We start from the raw sequence: 20,892 nt of genomic DNA on the forward strand, positions 1-20,892 counted from the left end.
GTTTCCGGCCAAATTTCAGAATTTAAATTTAAAAGTCCCATTCAATCTCTCAATCCTACTCACGGGTGTTATAGTCGAATTTCAGTTTCAGGAAGGAATCGGCGCTCTCCGTTCATGGCGACGCGGCTTCACTCCACGGGCTGGGTAGCGACTCTCAGCACCGCGCTCACACCCGATGCCGCTCCGGAGCCTTTAAAAAGGCTCTTTCGCAGTACCGGGGGGCGCAAAAGGTGCCCTCCGAGTCTCCTTGTTCACAGGCTTCAGCGCCTGCGATTTTAGGGGTCTCCCGCTCGCCGTAGCGGGTCAGACCCGAACTCGCGGTGCAGTCCTCCTCCGGAGCTCGAAGAGAGGACCGCCATTAAACGCTGGCGCCGACCGGAAGTCCCCGTCAATAGGTCTACTCTAAGTATGATACAGCTCTTTGTTCTTGGCCCCAAATGAATCAGTTTTGCTGTTGATCAAAAATTTACCTTGCTGCACTCAGCCACCTTCTTTTAGCATTAGAATCCACATTTGTGTACATTCAACTCCACATTTAGTTGTCTAAATCAGTTCTGAATTTGGCAGGCGGGTGAATTTCCTGGCTTTTTAAAATGTTTATCTCAGCCGTGTCTGCATTGGCTTGGGCTGATGGGAGTTGTAATCCAACATACCTGGAGGCAACAGGTTGGCAAAAGCTGTTCTGTCTGCATTGCTGTCCTGAGCTGCATAGTGTTTTATAGACTGCTGGTTTTCAATTTTCTCGATTGTGCTGAGATTGTATTAGTTATATTTTATCCTTTTAGATATTTATTGTGAGCCACTTTTGGAGGGCTGTGCCCTGAAAAGCGGCATATAAATACTGGAAATAAACAAATACCCATGATATTGCACTGATGTAATTACTTTTTATGGGTCACATTTCTACTTTCAGTTATATTAACATACATCAAGTCAGCTCCTCTGTAATTGATGCTGTGCCCTTTGAATTAGACAGAGGCAAAACTTAGCTCATTCGCTTTATATGCAAAGCTTAACGTGTCTGGATCTTTACAATTAACATAACTGACATAGCTACTGCAACATGATCTTTTTTGTCCTACTGCTGACCTTTTATCCGTGGCAGCTTTCATTCTGTACCAAATTATTTCCAGGTGAGCTTATTGTGATCAGATAGCTGATTTTATGGTAAGTACATTTGCGAATTGCAAGGGAAACACTGCTTTCTTTGTAATTTCCTTATGCGGAATGTCATAGAATCTCAAGGCAGCCAAGGCCATTTTGATACAATCATCTCTTGGGGTAGTACAAGAGTTCACCTCCTATTTCTTCCCTTTGGACATGAATGGGAAGATGTTGCTGCAAAGCTACACATGAAATTAATATGGGCTCTGGGTACATATTTTCTATTATTTGGAACACACAGTAATTAATTTTCCTCCTCTGTGTGAGAAATGCAGATTAAAACCTCTTAACTTCTGTGCTCTTGGGATGATAATTGATATATAAATTGCATTAGTATCCCTAAGCTCCTTTTGTATAAATATTTTTGTGATATTAGTGGAAGGGGTCCGCCCACCCCCCATTTTATCTACTATATCCCTCACGTAATTTGCATTCATTGAGTATGATTTTTTTTTTCTATGACAAGCAGAGCAAGTTATATGTCCCTCCTTATGCAGGCATAGCTAGACTGATATAGCAGAGAATAGGTTTACTTTATTTTCACACTTTGGGTTTAATATGCAGTTTGCTTCTACCTCCACCTTGATAATGGCTAACAGTAGCCTCTTTCAGATGTTGTGCATGAATGAAGATACATAAGTGTGGGGGCAGATCACGGTGACAATAGGCTGAAATCCCACCTCTAGATAACCACAAAAGTCCATCATGCATTGGGGGAAAAGTGGTTTGAGATGCAATGTTCAGTCTTCTGCTCTAGACACTACAATGAAATGCCTCAAAATTTTGCTTTCCAAATGTTGCAATGTCAACATTAAAGCAATCTCATGAAATTATTAAGATTATTATTTGATTGTTTTTTACCATCGTTTGTGGTATTCAACTAAGGCCACAATCACATTCAGAGCACTATAATATCACGTTAAGCAGTCATGGCTTCCCCACATGAATCTGGGAGAAGTAATCTGTTTAGGGTGTTAGAATTGTTAGAAGACCTCTATTCCCTTCACAGAGCTACAGTTTTCAGAGTGGTTTAACAATCAGTCGCTCTTCACAGGGAATTCTGAGAATTGTAGCTCTGGAGGGAGAACAGGGGCCTCCTTACAGCACCCTTAACTAACTACAGCTCCCAGAATTCTTTAGGGGAAGCCATGACTACTTAACATGGTATCATAATGCTTTAACTGTGGGTTGTGCATGTGGCCTAGGTTTTACTCAGAGTAGACCCATTCATATGAATGAACATGCCTAAGGTCCATTAATTTCAGTGGCTCTGCACCACCCTATGTATTCTTATTATTATTTTGTTGTTTCCTGCCTTGGGCTTCTTTGAGAGGAGGGGTAGGATAAAAATCTATTAAATAATAATAATTAGGCAAACAGGAATGTAATAAAACACCATGCAGGCTCTCAAGTTCCCCATAACTCTTCATCAGGCTAGATGTTAAGAAATGGGGGGCGGAGAGAAATAATGGGGGGGGGGGGGTCTATTCATGTTTGTCAAGATATTTAAGCCTGCCTCTGCTAAGTTTTAAGGTGGAGTGTAGGAGGAGATAACAGATTTCCAGCTGTGGCACTTCAAAGTACTTGGAAGTTCTTACGTGATTTTGATTAGTCTGATTTAAGTATTGGCTTAATATGATCCTTTTTCTTATAGGCCAACACGGATACCTTTGGCTTTTTTCAAAAGTGTGATTTATATACACATTTATTTTATTTTTTTTGCTTTTAAAATATATATATAAAATCAAACATACAACCAAGTAAATATTGTTATAGTATACTTTTGAATTTTCGATGAATGCTTCATTCGTGTGATACTTTATTTTACTAAGATATAAAATTGATCACATATACCTTCATGAGTGGCCAGGAACCTTCTGGTGTCAGTAAATGATAAAGGCTAGAGTGTGTGGTATTTAATTACAGCTACCTAAGTATTAGCACATATCAAGGAATAACACTATTCTGAACCGTAATGAGAGCACAATGCCATATTTACTTTGTTAAAGTTGGTTTCTTACTGATGACATGACATTAAAAAAAATTAGTTCTTCACTTGAGGATAAATAATTGTTTTATGTACATTCGAAGACGAATCTTATTTAAGCGATGTTCCCCAATTTGTGATTTCTTGCGTAAATCTTCTGTGCATTCAAAGTTGACTGACATACTTCTTAAATATTAATATTCATAAAATATATTTATCTTCACAGAAATGACCATTAAGACAAATTCATGGAAAATAAGGCTATCAATGGCAACTAGCTTACGGCTATACTCCACCTACATGGTTGGAGGTGGTAATACTTGAATACCAGTTGCTGGAAACCACAGGGGAGAGAATGCTCTTGTGTTTTGGTCCTGCTTGAAGGTTTTCTACATCTTCTTCCTGGCCACTGTGAGACCAAAATGCTGGACTAGATGGGCCTTTGTCATCATAAGCTCATTTGTTAGAAAATCTATAGAAATTATTCACAAAGAGTGGCATGAACACAGCTCCAGCAAGCCCCCAACTCTTTGTTTAATGTGTGCATTCCAGATGTGTGAAGTTGCATGACAGTTTTGCCATTGGCTTCAATTGAATACAGACTTCAAATTATCTTGGATAAGACAATTGAATCCTCTGCTTTCCAACTTCATGCTGAGTGGAACTTTCCCCCCCCCCTTTTGCTTCTCGTTGTTCAGATTTGCATGGTGCAAGATGGCATTGTTTGCTTCTCTTCTTTTAATCAAATGCTTTTGTCTCGTGCTTTTGTTTCTGTCCAAAGCAGGATGCTGACATGTTGGCAGGTGATGAGCAGGCCTGGAAAGAAGCCAAAGAAGCTATAAATAAAATGGGAGCTCCAAAGTCACAAGAAGGTATCCTTTCAATGCCAAAGAACTGGCCAAGAGCAGATGGGTTTCCTTTTGAGGCAAGGACATATAAAAGCTGTCTTCTTCCTTGCTATTTCTAGAATATGGAAATGCTTCGTTCCTTAAAGATTGCCCTCAGTGCCTGTGTTAGAGTGGGCAATTGGATTTGGCTGGGGTGTCAGATTCAACTCTTAACAGGTGGGTGGAGCCACCCACTTCTCAATCACTTTGACTCTTATAACATCAGGCCAATGAAATTTCAAGCTGGGGCTGCAAAGAAAGATTGCTCCTCTGTACCTCCACGAATTCCTTTGTATTTGCAGCATGGATTTGGTCCAGGAAAAATAGGGAGTATTCTCAAGTGCACTTCGCAGGCAAAACTAGGCACTTTTAAAATTTGGCGCCTTTTAAGAATATGGTGCCAAATCCAAAAAACCCCCCAAGTATATTGCCTGCAGTTAAATAATTCTCATTTCCTCAACTGCAGCTTCTGCACATGATGCCGTATTTGATGTCAGGCCTGGGAAAGTAGATGTAAACAGGCAGCCTGGTCCACTTCCTAGGTCTGACAGGCCTATTTCAGACCCTCCAAGTGTCCCTATTTTCCAGGGACGTCCCTGATTTAGAGAAGTCATCCCGGTTTCTGATTTGAACCGAGAATGTCCTGCTTTTCCTTAGAATGTCCCTATTTTCATTGTAGAAATATTGGAGGGTGTAGAGTTATCCAACCCTCCAAGCCATTCAAAGGGATGTTTTTTTTTTAAAATGTTTAAAATTTTATTATGGTTTCATATATGTTGGGAGCTGCCTAGAGTGCTGGGACAACCCAGTAAGATGTGTGGGGTATAAATAGTAAAATTATCTTTATAGAATGGGAGGTCCCTATTTTCATTGGAGAAATGTTGGAAGCTACTCTGTTTAGGTCCATGGGCTGAGGGTTCCCCACCAAATGCTCTACATCTGTCTGTCTTTCAGTATCTAGTAAAAAACGTGTAGACAGTTGTAGCAAGGACCATTTCCTTCTGTTTTGCTTCTGTTTGCACTACAAGCCACAAGATGACAGACACCAAACTTCCTTTTGTCTGTGTTGAATCTCCCAACATTCTGCTTCATGCAATGACTCCTGGTTCTAGAATTATGAGAGAAGGAGAAAATACTGCAACCAGGGATTATCCCCTGAAACTAAGTACAGGGAGATTTGTGACAGACAAGGGGAGATTTCTTCACACGCAGCGGAGTCAAAACAATTGAATTGGTTAGCAGAAAATGTAGTAGGGGACACCAACTTGGACAGTAATTTTTCATGAGCTTTTGTTTGAATGGCACGATGTTGATTAATCCTTAATCCAAATAAACGTCAGAATGGGAGCAGGCTCTTGTGACATGCCAGACGTTACTGAAGAAAAATGCCACTCGCCTCCCAGACGCCAACATTTACCAGCTGAAAGTACTTGACTTTGCCATGGACGCCTGCATAAATCTTGGCCTTTTGGAAGAAGCCTTGCTTTATGGTCACAGGACTTTGGAGCCCTACAGGTAAAAGATAAAAATGCAGTCATTTATTGCAAGATTCGCTTTCAGCCCAGGAAAGAGGGTATGAACCAAGAATGTGGCTGCATCAATGTTACTATTTGTTAATTATTCTATGTGGTAGCATTAGGGGTAGGGCTGCCATACATCCGGACATTAACAGGATTTCAAAGGCGGGGGGGGGGCAGTTCTGAAAGGTGGTGCTTTGCTCTGGATCTTAGGCAAGTCAATTGAGAAACTCTGGTTTTTTGGGGGGGGGAATTGGGGGGGGGAGCTCCAAAGCTTTGGGGTTTTCCATGGTGTTCTGGTTTTTACTTTTTGAAATATGGCAACCCTAATTAGGGGTGAGGAGTAGTCAGCTCAACTCAAACTTGTGCACTGATCAAACATGTCAGCTGTTCTTCAGAAAATAATAATAATAATAATAATAATAATAATAATAATAATAATAATAATAAAATTTTATTTATATCCCGCCCTCCCCAGCCTTAGCTGGGCTCAGGGCGGCTAACAACAATAAAACAGTACAAAAGTACAACATAAACAACACTCTAAAATCATTCATTCTAAAATTAATTAAATTAAAAGGGGAACATTGTTCCTCAGCTGAACCATTTTGAAAAACATAGGTTTCCTTTTTCTGCCCTGGGTGACGCAGAATTGCAGATTGTTTGAGATGTACTGGTGCGTTTGATCATTGTGTTTATGACACAAACGTTCCTGGAGGACTCTGGAGTGTTTTGCTTCGGATCCCCGTGTACTTTTCACAAACCCCTATATTCCCAGGTACATTTTTAGAGACAATATTTTTGGCAGTGCTTCAGCACCGTGTTCTTCCTTAACTCCTTATGGTACTTTCTGGTTTTAGCCTGGTGTCTAATTAGTTTCGATTGATATGGTTTGATCAAAAGAAAAGCTTTCTCCTTTGAAACAGGTAGCAACTGTATAGTATAGCAATGTGACCGGGATGATCAAAGGGGGGGAATACAGCTTTGTACTCTTTCCCTCCGCATTTCTTTTCTTTTGTTCATCCAAATGCATTTTAAAAAAAAAGGAAATAATGATGGTGGGCAGCCTTAGATTTGGTACCTTCAATTACCAGCACTAGCATCATACCCGTTTTCCCTTATTTTCTCAAGGAAAAGCAGCCACTTCAATGGAGTTTTGCTATGTTGCTAGGAATAAATAGTATTCAAATAGCAGGGCTGCAGCAGAGGTTAACAATAATTTAAAGTGCTTGTAAGGTTGGAGCAGCTCCATTTTCATTTTGATTGCATTACAGGGTAGAAGGTTACTAAGGCACCTTCGCCTGAATACTGAATTTTGAGACAGTGAACTTTAAAACAAATGCTAGCATAGCTGTTTCCTTTGGTTGCTTTTAGGTTTGCCGCTTGTGGCCATTTTTGAGAAGGGACGTAATGGTTCTCCCCTCTTTTCTCATGATGACCAGTCTTCTGTAAGTTTCTCCTCCTGGAAGGAAGGATAAAACATAAAAAAGTGCAAACAAAATTAAAACATGTGAAATAGCCATGAAATTAGTTATTGCCACAATGGCAAAATATCAGATTATATTGGCCTTTATAGTAATTTCAGTGAAAGAGACTTGTCAGTGAGAGAAGAGGATTTTGCCTACTGCTCTTTCCTTCCTTCCTTCCTTCCTTCCTTCCTTCCTTCCTTCCTTCCTTCCTTCCTTCCTTCTTTCTTTCTTTCTTTCTTTACAAAATGGCTTCCCTTTTTAATTTGCATTTTTTTATTTACTGCTTCTATTCAGCTATGCTTCTTTTACCCTTTAACCTGTCAATGTGGTGCTTCAGACCATCGAAGCTACATGTCTTTTCCAGGGAAAAGATTGCAGTAGAAAACAATTATAATTTTATCAATCATTCGAATATCTCTTTCCCTGTTTGCTTAGTGGTGTGTGACATAGTTTCTGAGCAACTTATTACAGCCAAGTTGATTCTGCCGCTGCCGCCTCACCTTCCATCCACCACCACCCTTATACACACAGACAGAGAGACACACAAACACACAGAAACGACATGTTCTGTTAAAAAGTATTTAATGAAATGTTGCTGGTGTGGTAAAGCTGCTGGCCTCTCATGTACCTTGAAGACAGTTGCTCTTAGTCTCACCAGGTGCAAAAGCATTTCCCAAGAAGAGACATTTGCAGCCCGAGTTCTTTTTTTACCTTCAAGCCATCACTACAAGCTTTGACGCACCTGACAAAAAATCTTCAGTTTCTCATTACAAGGAGTTGTGCCTGAAGCAGCAGGATATCAAATCTGAGCAAATCTGTTGGGGTGCATTGAATTTCTCCAGTTGAATCAATCTACTGCTTGACTGCTCCTGCAGTTCCATTACAGCTATCTATTTTCCTTTCCTCAACTCTGGGGCAAAAAAAATATTCATATTCTTATCCGCAGGGAATCACCTGAAAAACAAGCCATCCATACAAATAGGAGGTGGTATGTCCACCTTTAAAAGGAACTGTTCTAAAACCATTTTAACTTCAAGGACTGTATTTGCTGTGTATGTTTCCATTATGCGATCAGCAGGGTTGACATCCACTGCTGTGTGCTAAGTGCAGTATTTGATCACATGTTTTCATTTGACCATCATGTGAAACCAGTCTGAGTATTTATTTAAGTGACATGTTTAGAAATCCGGCAAACATATTTAATGACTTCTTTTATGCTATAGATTCACACTGTAGTGAACTAATTAACTGATGCTAAATATTTTTTGACGTCCAAAACGAAGGTTCTTTTTAGTGATTAAAAACAACCAGGATTCAACTTTAAAAGGAGCTTGGAGCAGGTTTAAAGAAGACATTAGAGTCCAGAAGAACACAAGAAATGAAGAATATCTTCATTCTGAAGAAGTGTGCATGCACACGAAAGCTCATACCAAGAACTAACTTAGTTGGTCTTTAAGGTGCTCCCGGAAGGATTTTTTTTTTGTTTTGACAAGAAATGAAGTTTTTCAGGGGGTTGGACTAAATGACCCCTGGGGTCCCTTCCAATTCTACAATTCCTTGATTCTAAGATTCTACACTGGTCCTCACTTGTCTGTCACTTGGCCCCCTTAATTGGATTGGCCAGCATATGAGTAGTTGAAACTGAATGAAGTGAGAAGAACCTTTGTGTCTCTTGGTTTCACAAGATGTCGTCTTATATGCTGACACATTTAAGAATGTTGACTCTGTAGGGCTGTGTGCCTGTGTGTGCTATATTTGTGGTAAGTGTTCATGTGCAATGAGTATATGTGTGCAGTCTGCAAGTGTGGTGAGTGAGTGTATCCATGGCCCATTAGTTCAACAAATAAATATGGAATAAATTTGAGGCACACCTTTATGGTTGTTCACTGAGGGACCGGCAATGCCAATAGTTCTCCCTGAGATGACCCATTATTCCCAGCTATCCAGCTTCCTTAAAAAAAAAAAAAGCTTGCCTTTGTAGAACCTGAGATATGAGACAAAATGTGCAGACACCATTCTTCTTCTTTTTTCATTTTGTGTGTGAGAGTAGTCGGCTCCCCCTTCCGTGGATTTATTTTTACCTTTCTCTGCCCCTGACCCAAATAAGGTGGTACCTCTGGTTACAAACTTAATTTATTCTGGAGGTCCGTTCTTAATCTGAAACCGTTCCTTTTTCTTTTTAAAAAATTGATTTAATCATTTTTTTGATACAAACATCAACTACAAAAGACAACAAAAACCATAATAACAATAATAATACAATTTGACAATTCAGGTTTGAATACACTGATATATCTATGACTACACCTTTTTAAACAATATTTTCCCACCTCTCTCTCTCCCCCCCCTACTTCCTACCACTATCCGCCTTATTGCTTAAATATTCATTCCAGATTTCTTCATATTTATCCATTCTTATTTTGTGTTGACATGCAATTCATTCGTATGTAGCTAATCTGTCCATATTATCAATCCATGTGCTCAATGGAATCTTTTTGCGGCTCTTCCAATTCATCAAAACAAGTTTTTTTTTGCTTCTAATATAGCACGGTACATCCATATTTTTTTTACCCCTTGAAATCTCCCACGTTTCCAGAATATAATTTAGAATTAAATTCAGTTCCCCTAAATAACAATTTCTTTTTATTACTCCTACTATATCCTCACCTCGCACTCTTATCATTGGGCAGTTAATCAACATATGTACTAAGTTTGCATTTTTACTCCCGCATCTCCATCAGTTGTCTGCACTTGTTATTTCCTTCTGGTATAGTTTTGCTGGAGTCCAGTGGACTCTGAATATTAATTTCCGTTGAATAAATCTGAAACCATTCTTAACCTGAGGTACCGCTTTAGCTAATGGGGCCTCCCGCTGCCCCCGGCACGCGATTTCTGTTCTCATCCTGGGGAAAAGTTCGCAACCCGGAGCAACTATTTCCGGGTTAGCAAAGTCTGTAACCCAATGTGCTTCTAACTCAAAGTGTTTGTAACCCGAGGTACCACTGTACTGTCAATGCTGTGCACACTTTATCTGATTTGTGAGGATTTCCCCCTCATTTCAAACAAAAAACAAACAACAAAAATTACAACGAAGAAAATAGAAGCGGTGTATATCACCACTAGAGGCTGCTACTGTTTTGATGTTATTGTGAGCCAATGGACAAGTGGATTTTTGCTAGAATGTTCAAATTGGGGTATTAACAGAAATTACTGATAAAGCTACGAATAGAGATAAGAACATCTCCTTGTGCAGGTTTGTAGAGTTCACTAAAAATGTGCCCTTCTTTCTTTAGAACTGACTTTAAACAATTTATGTGGTTGCAGTTGAACATCCAGATTAAGTGGGATTTTTATATTTTAGAAATGTTGGTATGCTTATCTAATGAAATGATTCATTAGATAACCTTCCCAAGGGAATTCCTTTGGTGAGGGGAGACAGCTGCACCCATTTGCCCAAGAATTACCTTGGGAATGACATTATGGAAGGGATGGTGAACTGTTTTCAGCCTGGGGGGGGGGGGGGGAGCTTCAGTGATAAGGATGGAGTGATAAGCCAAAGTAGGTGGAGCATTGCTGTGACTCTTAGGTTTGTATAGTAGACTTTATTGCTGCCTTGCGAAAGTCGGAAGCTTCTACAAAGATACCTCTTTCCACCCTCCATCCAGGCAAGCAAACAGTATTACTACGGTTCAATGCAAAACAGTGTAAGAAGGATGTGGAGCAGGGCTGGTGAGTGGTGTGGCCTGGGGAAGGGGGTGTGGCCTGGAGAGAGTCTCAAGGATAAGGCAGAGCAGAATGGAGGGCCACATTGGCCCCTGGTTCCTCATCCTTGCACTATATCACGATGCAGTGTCATTCCTATTCCAGGAATGTGGTCAGGCTGTTTAAAGCAGCTAAGCTTTCTCCTGAAGCAGTAACAAGACTTTGTTGTTGTTGTTGCTGTTGCTAAAAGAGAGACAGAGAAATCCCTTGGCAGATCCTCCAAGTGTCTCTATTTTCCAGGGACAGCCCCAGATTTACAGAAGCCATTCTGGTTTCTTATTTGATCCCAGAATGTCCTACTTTTCCTTAGGACGTCTTCATTTCCATCAGAGAAATGTTGGCGGGTATGGTAGGATGTCCCTATTTTCATCGGAGAAATGTTGAAGGAGTTATCTGCCCCCCGAGCCATCTGAAGGCAGCCCTATATAGGAAAGTTTTGTAAATGTTTAATGTTTTATTATGTTTTTTATGTACGCTGGAAGCCACACAGAGTGGCTGGGGCAACACAATCAGATGAGCTGGGTAAAAATGTTAAAATTATTGTTATGGAATAGGATGTCCCTATTTTCAATGGAGAAATATCGGAAGTTATGCCTTTGTCATTTCTTGTGGTAGTGAAAGGTAAGACAAAAATTCTTAATATTTATCCAGGAGTAATTGTGACTAGAACTGTGGACCTTTTTGAGGGCCATTTAGTAAACAAACTCAGCATATTGGCCTTGTGGAAAACATCCACATCAAACATCAATCTTTATCCTGTACGTTCGTGCAGTGACAAAGAAATAATAAGCAAAGGAAGTCGTTTCAAGCAAATCATGAAAGAGATAGAGAAGAGGTAGGAAAATATCTCCTATTTGAGGGTTTGCAGAACGGCTTTCTTATTTATAGTCTGCAGGGAGCACCCACCTATCATTAAACGTGAGACTGAGTGCTGGGCCGTCAGCGGTGAGAGAAAGAGAAAGAAAGCTGTAGGAGCTCACAATTTATTGCAGTGAAAAATAAAAGTAAAAAATGCTGCTTCTGAGAGAACGCACTTTGATTCTGCCGAAACAGATTCAGAACCCAGGTGAATGCAAAATTTATGTCTTGCTGTCCCTGAAGGTGCTGATCTCTTTGAGGCTGGGGATAGATCCTGCCAGTTCCTCAGCTCAGTGGAAGGGCACATGCTTAGCATGCTTAAAATCCCAATTTCAATCCCTGGTATCTCTGTTTATAAGGATTTTGGTTCACAGGGCTGGGGAAAACCTCTGTCAGGCAGATTTGCTGCCAGTCAGAATGGATAATACCTGGCTAGATGGCAGCTTCATATGTTCATTTGCGAATGAAAATTGGCTTGCAATCTATGTTTTGATGTTCTTTTCCTCCCCTTTCTCCCGTCTACCACTTTGGAATGAAGCCGCAACCTGAACCTCACATGCAATTTAGGAATAACTCCTGCAATGTCAGTCTAATTTATCACCACCACCACCATCATTATGGGCACAAGTGTGTGTTTTAAGTGAATAGACGTAATCTGATTCCTTCCTCCTGGCAAAAGGTTTCATAGAAACACCTCTCGTAAAATGTCAAACAAATAATGAAATAATTAAGAAGGTCTTACTGCAGTTTGGACCTCTAAATTTTCGATTGGGGTTTAAATTGTGTTTTGCTTTAGTCTTTAAATTTATTTGCTATAGTTATTATAGATTTGTGTTGTGGTGCTGCTGCCGCTGCTGCTGCCGCTACCGCTGCCTTTGAAGATGATTCTGAAACTTCAACTGGTCCAACATGCAGTGGCCAGATTGCTGGCCAAGGTTCCATTTGGAGCTTACATAACCCCTGTTTGAAAACAGCTGGAGTGGTTGCCAGTTTGTTTCCAAGCCAAAGTCATTAGTGTTCAAAGCTCTAAGCCAGGGGTTGGCAAGGTTTACCTTGCCTGGGCCGGTTCACTCCAGCAGAGATCCCTTGTGGGCCAGATTGCACATGCGCATGAGTGCGCATGGCCGTGTTTTTCGGCGTCTGAGCCTGCGCAGACGCGATTTCTGGCACCATGGAAGCGAGTCTCGGTGTCATGCTGTGACAGTTTAGCACAGCGCACAGGGACTCTCCAAGCAGGCAGCTTGGTTCAGGGGCTGTTCGTGGGCCAGTTAAACGACCCTCGTGGCCGCTCATGGGCCTTAGGTTGCCAACCGCTGCTCTAAACAACTTAGGCCTCATATATCTGAAGGAGCATCTCCATCCCTACATAGCTTCTCAGGCATTTAATTCTGCACAGGGGACTCTCTTGGTAGTTCTATCACCTTCCGAAGTGCAGGGAATTGTGGACCAGGAGGGGGCTTTCTCTGTGGCAAGTCCCTAAAGCTGGCAGTTTCCTTCGCAGAGGTGCATACAGCATGTTCACTGAACAGCTTTCACCAAATGCTGAATACACACCTCTTTACCCTCACCTTTGACAGTTAAGGTACTTTGTTTTGTGGGACCCATCTCTTTTGCTGAATTTATACTGTTGTGCTCCATTGGGAACAGTTTTATTTGTTTTACAGCTGTAACTTCTTTCATCTGTAATTATAATTATATATCATACTCTTGTAAGCTGTCCTGGGACCTGTGAAGGGCGGGTGAGAAATCTAATAAAGAAATAGGTATATAGGAAGCTGGCAGCAGGTTTCAGGCCAGGGGCCATTCCCCAACTCCCAGTGTACTTTAAGAAGGTTGTGATTCATGACCATATAATTGGGATTGTTTCATATCAGATTCAGCATCCGTTGTTTGTCTAGTAAGCTATATCTCACTCTGTAAAAAATGGTTAATAGACTCTAAGCTACCTAAACACACAACTGCATCCATTCATAGCTTTTGAAAGCCCACACATCTTTGTTTCTTTTGTGGTTGATTCCTGTTCAAGTGCAGTCTAGATTTAGACTTTCAATTTCTTAAAGAAAGGAGTGTGCTCTCTCATTACAAAATGCTAAATAATAATTTATATATAAAGGTTCTACCCTAAACACTGCCACGACTGAAAGCACTTGCTAAAGAGCAGTATCAGCTTTCCCCAGCTGTGTTGTACACATTTTGAAGGACTTGGCAGCTGGCTGCCTTAGATTGGGGGGAAATTAAAGAATAATAAATGAAAACTCAATATTGCCACCAGTCGTGTCATGAATACCTTTCAGTAGTAACTTAAAGGTGTCCCTGAAAGTGATACACAACATGTGCTTAGTGTACTTTAAAGTTGGCTGGCATTTCAGACGTCTGCTGTAAATGGATAGAAACGAGAGCCCATAGCAAAGCACTTGATTTTGTTCAACTTACACATTTCTAAAGAACATTTATATGTTGAAAAGGTGCCCCGCAAGGTTAGTACTATGTTTGTTTTTCTTCCTGAGGATGTATGAAACTACATCCTGCAGCAAGCTCAATCTGGTATTCTTGCTGGAAGAGAAGGTGCAAGGGTTTAAGGAACATCTACCAAGCTTTGGCTTATCGGGGAAGATGAATAGCTTCTGGAGCAAACAGGAAATCACAATTCCTGAGGCGGGGTGAGGAGAAAACCAGACATATAGAAGAATCTCACATACAGAAGTGAGATAATCAAGAACCATTCAGTGTCTTTGGAGTTCATGGAACTTTGGAGTGTCAGGCATAGCCCTACTGGCTTTAGCCCAAACGTAGCAGAGTTTTCCTGCACAGCGAAGAAGCTAGTTGCGGCAGTAATGACTAGTCAGCTAGACTCAGAATAACTATTTACAGGATTTATTAAAAAGGAGAAAATAAAACCAGCAGAGTTTCTGCATACAAGTAAAAGTAAAATAAATCCTCTCTTTCTCTCTCTCTCAAAACCATACACAGCACTTCTACTCCTAACACACCTCACTTCAAACTGAGCTAGCAATCCCTTGATAACAGAGCAGAGTGCTGGTCGTTAACCAATCAGAGTGAGTAGTTTCTAGGTCAAGCAGACCTGGGCTTTCTGCCAAGAGTAAATTGACACCAGCTTGAGTTAATTGTGAGAAGCTAGAATCTGCAAGTTTCCCACGAGAACCAATTAACAGAAACTGAACACCCCCTCACAGATTCTGCTGAACAATTAACATCAAATACACCTATGTAGGAGATTATTTTTCCAGCAAACCTAAACCCTTGCACATTTGCTTGTTCTTTACCTTTGCCAATGGTTTAGTTAACACATCTGCTACATTTTCTTCACTTGATACATAAGTACAGGTGATTATATTGTCTTGTACACAGCAACGTACATTTTGGTATTTTACAGAGATATGTTTGGAACGTGATTTGAAACCCTCTGTTTTACTTAAGGTTATACAAGCTTGATTATCAATGTAAACTTGTACTGGTTCTCCACAATTTACATTTAAATCTGCCAACAAATGCTTGAAATAAATCACCTCGTTGCACAATTCACTCAATGCGGCATACTCTGATTCCGTTGATGACACACTTACAACGTCTTGCTTGCGTGACCGCCAGCTGATTAAAGCTCCACCGACCATTATGACTAGTCCTGTGACAGATTTTCTATCCGGCAAATTTCCCCAATCACTATCACAGTAGCAACTCAACATTTCATCCTCTGAAGAATTTAATTGTAACATATAGCCAATTGTCTGTTTGAGATACCTCAGAACTTGTTTTACCCCTTTCCAGGCATTTAGTGTGGGTTTTGAGACCAATCTACTTAATATGCCTACTGCGTAGCTAATATCAGGTCTGGACCACTGTGCTAGATACAATAAACTTCCAATTACAGAGTGATATACATCAGGATGTTCAAATTCAGGACTCTCATCTATATGAAGTGTTTTTATGAAACCTGGATCCATAGGCACCACTGCCCCTTTGCAATCCTGCATCCTGTATGTAGTCAGTAGTTGTTTAACTTTGTTCTGCTGACTAATTAGGCAGCTGCCATCTTGGGCCCAGCACACTTCCAACCCTAGATATGTCCTAACCGGGCCTAAGTCTTTCACTTTGAACTTACTGGACAATTGCTTGGCAAACCTTTTAGTTTGTTTATCTGTTTTGCAGGCATACAAAACATCATCTACATAAATCAGACAAAACTCTTGATCACTGCCTGTACCACGTACATAAACACAATTGTCAGCTGTACTCTGCTTGAAACCAAATGACACTAAGGCCTCATGGAAACATTTGTTCCAAGATCTTGCAGCCTGTTTGAGACCGTATAGAGCTTTGTTTAATTTCAACACTCTATTGGAACCTGTCTCATAACCAGGCGGTTCGGCTAGATACAGGTCTTCTGATATTGATGCATGTAAATATGCAGTCTGAATGTCAAAATGGTTTAACAGGAGTTTTCTCTTTGCTCCAAGCGTTAAAATCAGCCTTACACTGTCCCCCTTAGCAGTAGGGGAAAAAGTCTCGTCATAATCTTTTCCAGGCCTCTGAGAGTATCCTTGAGCCACTAAACGAGCTTTGTATTTGTACTCTCCTGTCACCAGAGGTTTAAGTTTGTACACCCACCTGCAGCCTACAATCTTTGCCCCCTCAGGCGCTGCTGCTGGTGTAAAAACCTTGTGCTCATTCAGAGAGGACATCTCTTCCTCCATTGCCTGTTTCCAGAGCTCTGCCTCCTCTTTTGGTAACTTTAACACCTCCTGAAAACTCTTGGGCTCTGCAATCACACTAAACACATTTGCAGTATCTGGAGAAAAACGCACCGGAGGCACTCCTTTGTTTTGTCTCTTAGACCTTCTGGGAGAAAATTTTTCTTCTGACCCACTTTCCTCCTCAGAACTACGACCTCTCTTTTGTTGCTTAGCAACTGGTCTTTGGCTAACTCCACTTTCTTGAGAGCTCTTATCTGAACTTTCCTCCCCCTCAGACTCTGATTCTCTGTGTCTACCTTCAGAGTCATGAAGCTCCTGGGAAGGTTCAAACCAAACCTCAGTATTGGCATGTAGTCTCTCCCAGCCACTATGTTCACAAAAACTGGCATTCCTGGAGATCACAATGCCATTTGTCCCTTCAGCAAAACGGAAACCTTTTCCCAGCTCCTGGTAACCCACAAACACTAACTGTTTGGTCTTAGGATCTCCCTTCTTCCTCATTTGTTTCGGAATTAATACCCAGGCTTTTGATCCAAACACATGCAAATGGTCAATTTTGGGTTTTTTCTGAAACAATTTAAAGTACGGGGTTGTACCTATTGTTTGATGAAAGAGCCTGTTTTGGAGATAACACACGGTGAGCATGCTCTCCCCCCAATAAGACATGGGCAAATCAGCATCGTCAAGCATGGCAAACATCATATCTTGTAAAGATCTGTTTTTTCGTTCTGCAACGCCATTCTCCTCTGGGGAAAAAACGTTCGTTTTTCTATGCCCAATGCCACGCTTTTGTAACCAATCTTTAAAAGCATTTGACATAAATTCGCCACCTCTGTCCGTCTGAATCCTTTTGAGTTTAATGGACAGAAATCTTTCCACAGATGCCACCCAGCCTTTAAACTTAGTGAACACGTCACCCTTATTCTTCATGGGAAAAACCCAGGAGTAACGCGTGGCGTCATCCACAATTGTTAGTGAAAAACGCGATCCACCCCTGCTTACAGCAAATGGACCAATTACGTCCATGTGAACCAGCTGTAGCGGTGACTCACTAACTCTGTCACTTCTGGGGTAAGAGACTCTGTGGGTTTTAACCTTTTTACAAACATTACAATCAAGGTACTTGTTACAACTCTTTAAATTACCCCCATCAGCTAATTCAGACATTTTTAGTACACTTTTCCAGCAAGCATGCCCCATTTTCCTATGCAATAAGTGCACACAGTTGTCATGTATAGCTTTGTTATTCACTGCAGGCTGAGATTTACTGACTACTGCTGCAACTTGAGATCCTGCTTTAAGCCAAAACAAGCCTCCCTCTGACTTAGCAGTGCCTAAAATCTCACCAGCCTTCTTAATAATGCAACTGTCTCCTTCAAAATGCACTTTAAACCCAGCTTTTAGCAAACAATCTACAGACATCAGATTGCTCCTTAATGACGGCACACAAAGTACATTTTGCAGGCATTCACGAAGACAAGGAACAAAAACTGCACCCCCCGAAATCACTTCGGAAGTACTTCCGTCTGCTAGAGCCACCTGGCTGCGCTGTGCTGAGTTCTTGGAAACAAACAATTCATCTGAATTCACGATATGGCGAGATGCTCCCGAATCGACCACCCAGACCGCTTGTTTCTCATCAGCAATCTTGACCTCGCCGGTCACCAGCTGAGCCGACTGTTTTCGTTTGAAGAATTTCTTTTTACGCTGCTGCTGCTGCTGATCTCGTCTCTGCTCCTGCACCGGCAACTGAGACTTGACCAACTCCGGACATTGTCGTTTTAGATGCGCTGAAGACCCACATCGGAAACAATGCCTAACAGCAAACGCTGACTCCTCACCGGCACGCTGCTCTTGCTTCACCTCTGGTACGGCATGAGAACTCCTTCCAAACCGCCTGCCTGTAGAAGCCTCTGCAGCCAACGACCTTTCTTGCCGCTTCTGCCATTCTTCAATCAAACGCCCAGTAACGTAACTGACTGATAAATCATGCTCCTGCATGCCTTCTAGAGACAAAACTAAATTATCCCAGCTTTCCGGGAGAGAACTCAAAATAATAGCCACCTTCTCCTGCTGGTCTAACGCACAGTCTCTTTCCTGTAGCGCTGCAAACTTTAACTGTAAACTGTGTAGGTGTTCCTGCATTGTAACCCCAGGCTGTAACATTGCCTTGTACAATGCTTTGCGAATGAACAGCTTGGAAACCGCTGTCTCACGCACATGGAGTTCTTTAAGTGCTTGCCACACACCTCTAGCTGTCTTGATTCCCCTCACATACGGCAACTGGGAATCTTCCAGCCCCAAGACAATTGTGGCCCTTGCTCTTTGGTCTTTGTCGAGGTCTTCATCATCAGGCTTCACAGGAAACTTACTCACCACTTGCCAGAGACGATCCCTCTGCAGAACTGCCTGCATGCGTTCCGACCACAGCAAGTAATTGGAGTCATTCAGACGCTCAAAAGCCATCTGAACTGGTTGTGAGGCCATCTTGAGAGCGATGTCCCTGGAACCCGGAACCAGCTACTCACGACCACCGAGAGAGAAAACAGGAACCACAGCACCCAGCACTCACACGCTGCAGCTGTTGTCCTTGTGTCCGCTGCGTCACCAGCTCACCACGGTCAGGAACCAGCCAGAGAACAACAACTTCTGGAACTACTGGAACCAACACCGTTGATGCTGACACCACTGCAACTCAGGCTGGCAGCACAATGCCCATAACCTCATGGAACTTTGGAGTGTCAGGCATAGCCCTACTGGCTTTAGCCCAAACGTAGCAGAGTTTTCCTGCACAGCGAAGAAGCTAGTTGCGGCAGTAATGACTAGTCAGCTAGACTCAGAATAACTATTTACAGGATTTATTAAAAAGGAGAAAATAAAACCAGCAGAGTTTCTGCATACAAGTAAAAGTAAAATAAATCCTCTCTTTCTCTCTCTCTCAAAACCATACACAGCACTTCTACTCCTAACACACCTCACTTCAAACTGAGCTAGCAATCCCTTGATAACAGAGCAGAGTGCTGGTCGTTAACCAATCAGAGTGAGTAGTTTCTAGGTCAAGCAGACCTGGGCTTTCTGCCAAGAGTAAATTGACACCAGCTTGAGTTAATTGTGAGAAGCTAGAATCTGCAAGTTTCCCACGAGAACCAATTAACAGAAACTGAACAGGAGTTGTGCAATCAATTCTGGGGTTGTACAGAAACATTGCTAAGATGCAAGAAAAACCAGGAAAGAAGCATGGTTTCCAAACTTTCTATCTCAGTACACAAGAGTATAGAAAATTAGCAGGATGAACTTGAAATCTTAATACAGTAAGGCAGATATGATTTGATAGGCATTACTGAAATCTGGATTAGAGGGAGGAGGAATAACATTATATCTAAAGGATGTGCAGCCAACCGCGGAAATCCATTAATCTGAACATGGAAGGTTGCTTGAGAATTTATGAATAAAAATAAGAATAGGGATGTAGATTAAACATGGGAATGAATGGCCTGATGTGCTTAACTGTGGAATAGGCTGCTTTGGGAAATTGTAGTGTATATGAGGATTGTTTGTTACATGTATTTTTTTGAAACTGAAAAATAAAGAAGTTACAAAAAGGGATACCAAAGTTGTGAATTTTGGGCTTCACCGGGTGGTTGGGTTAGATTACCTTTGAGGCACCTTCCAACTTTGTGATTCTAAGATTTTCAATAGGCTTATTCTGTATCAAAACTTTATGGATTCATGTGTATAATCAATGATTTAGAGACCATCTAAAGTAATAATAAAAATGAATACAACAAAAATAATGCATTACACAGCATTTTAAATTATTCTGAAATATGCTTAATTTCAAATCTATCAGTTCCAATGGCAAAAATACTTTGTTTGTTTTTAAAGACTTATTTTTCATGTTTGGTCACACTATGACTGTGAAATAACTACTGTGCTGTGCTGCTGCCTGTTATCTAAACCCTGAACCCTTCCAACTTTCATGCCATTTCCCAGGAGATTTCATGAAAGGTCACAGAGTCAGGGGCATGGCTGACTAACATAGGTATATTCAATGTATGAGTTGCTGGCTCATGTCAAGAAACAGAGATAGGTTATCACAGGGAACTCGTTTTATAGTTGCCCACTATATTTATCTAGAAGCCTCTGCTTTGTTCAAAATAGTTTTAAAAGCCTACGCCAGTACTACCAATTTGGCATTTTCGAATGGAAAGCATGTGATACCCCTTAGGAAGATAATATGCTGCCTACATACCTACTTATCTCTTGCTTTCCGTCTGGACTCTGGACACAACTAGTCTGCAAATTGTCTCTCTGCCATGCCTGCCTTCTAGGTAGCACTCTCAGTTTGGACAAATATCAAGTGGGGAATAGCAGTTTTTTAAAACTGTGAGCTTATTGCACAAGCCAATAGGCTCTCTCTCTCTCTCTCTCTCTCTTTGTCCCCACCCTCACTTTCATATACCAGCAGACAGAGCTTAGGACAAACATCTGCTCCAGTGTGCTTTTAATATTGGCTTAAATTGGACGGTGTTTCTA

The 20,892-nt window shown here is 41.3% G+C and overlaps 1 protein-coding gene across 7 annotated transcripts in view; it reads left to right on the forward strand.

Moving 5' to 3' along the window:
* Positions 1-20,892, forward strand: part of SMYD3 (SET and MYND domain containing 3) — a 359,336-nt gene that overhangs the window by 298,770 nt on the left and 39,674 nt on the right. For 6 of the 7 annotated variants that reach the window (XR_013392181.1, XR_003705990.2, XM_028724158.2 and 3 more), the window contains 2 exons: positions 3,933-4,023; positions 5,379-5,553. Coding sequence is in view for 5 of the 7 variants with exons in the window: in XM_028724158.2 (XP_028579991.2) it covers positions 3,933-4,023; positions 5,379-5,553 (266 nt within the window). In the remaining 2 variants the exon portion in view is untranslated. The remainder of the gene's footprint in view (positions 1-3,932; positions 4,024-5,378; positions 5,554-20,892) is intronic. The other variant, XM_028724157.2, reaches the window with a different exon arrangement.

The sequence above is a fragment of the Podarcis muralis genome, chromosome 3, assembly GCF_964188315.1.
Source record: "Podarcis muralis chromosome 3, rPodMur119.hap1.1, whole genome shotgun sequence".
Classification (NCBI taxonomy): Eukaryota; Metazoa; Chordata; class Lepidosauria; order Squamata; family Lacertidae; genus Podarcis; species Podarcis muralis.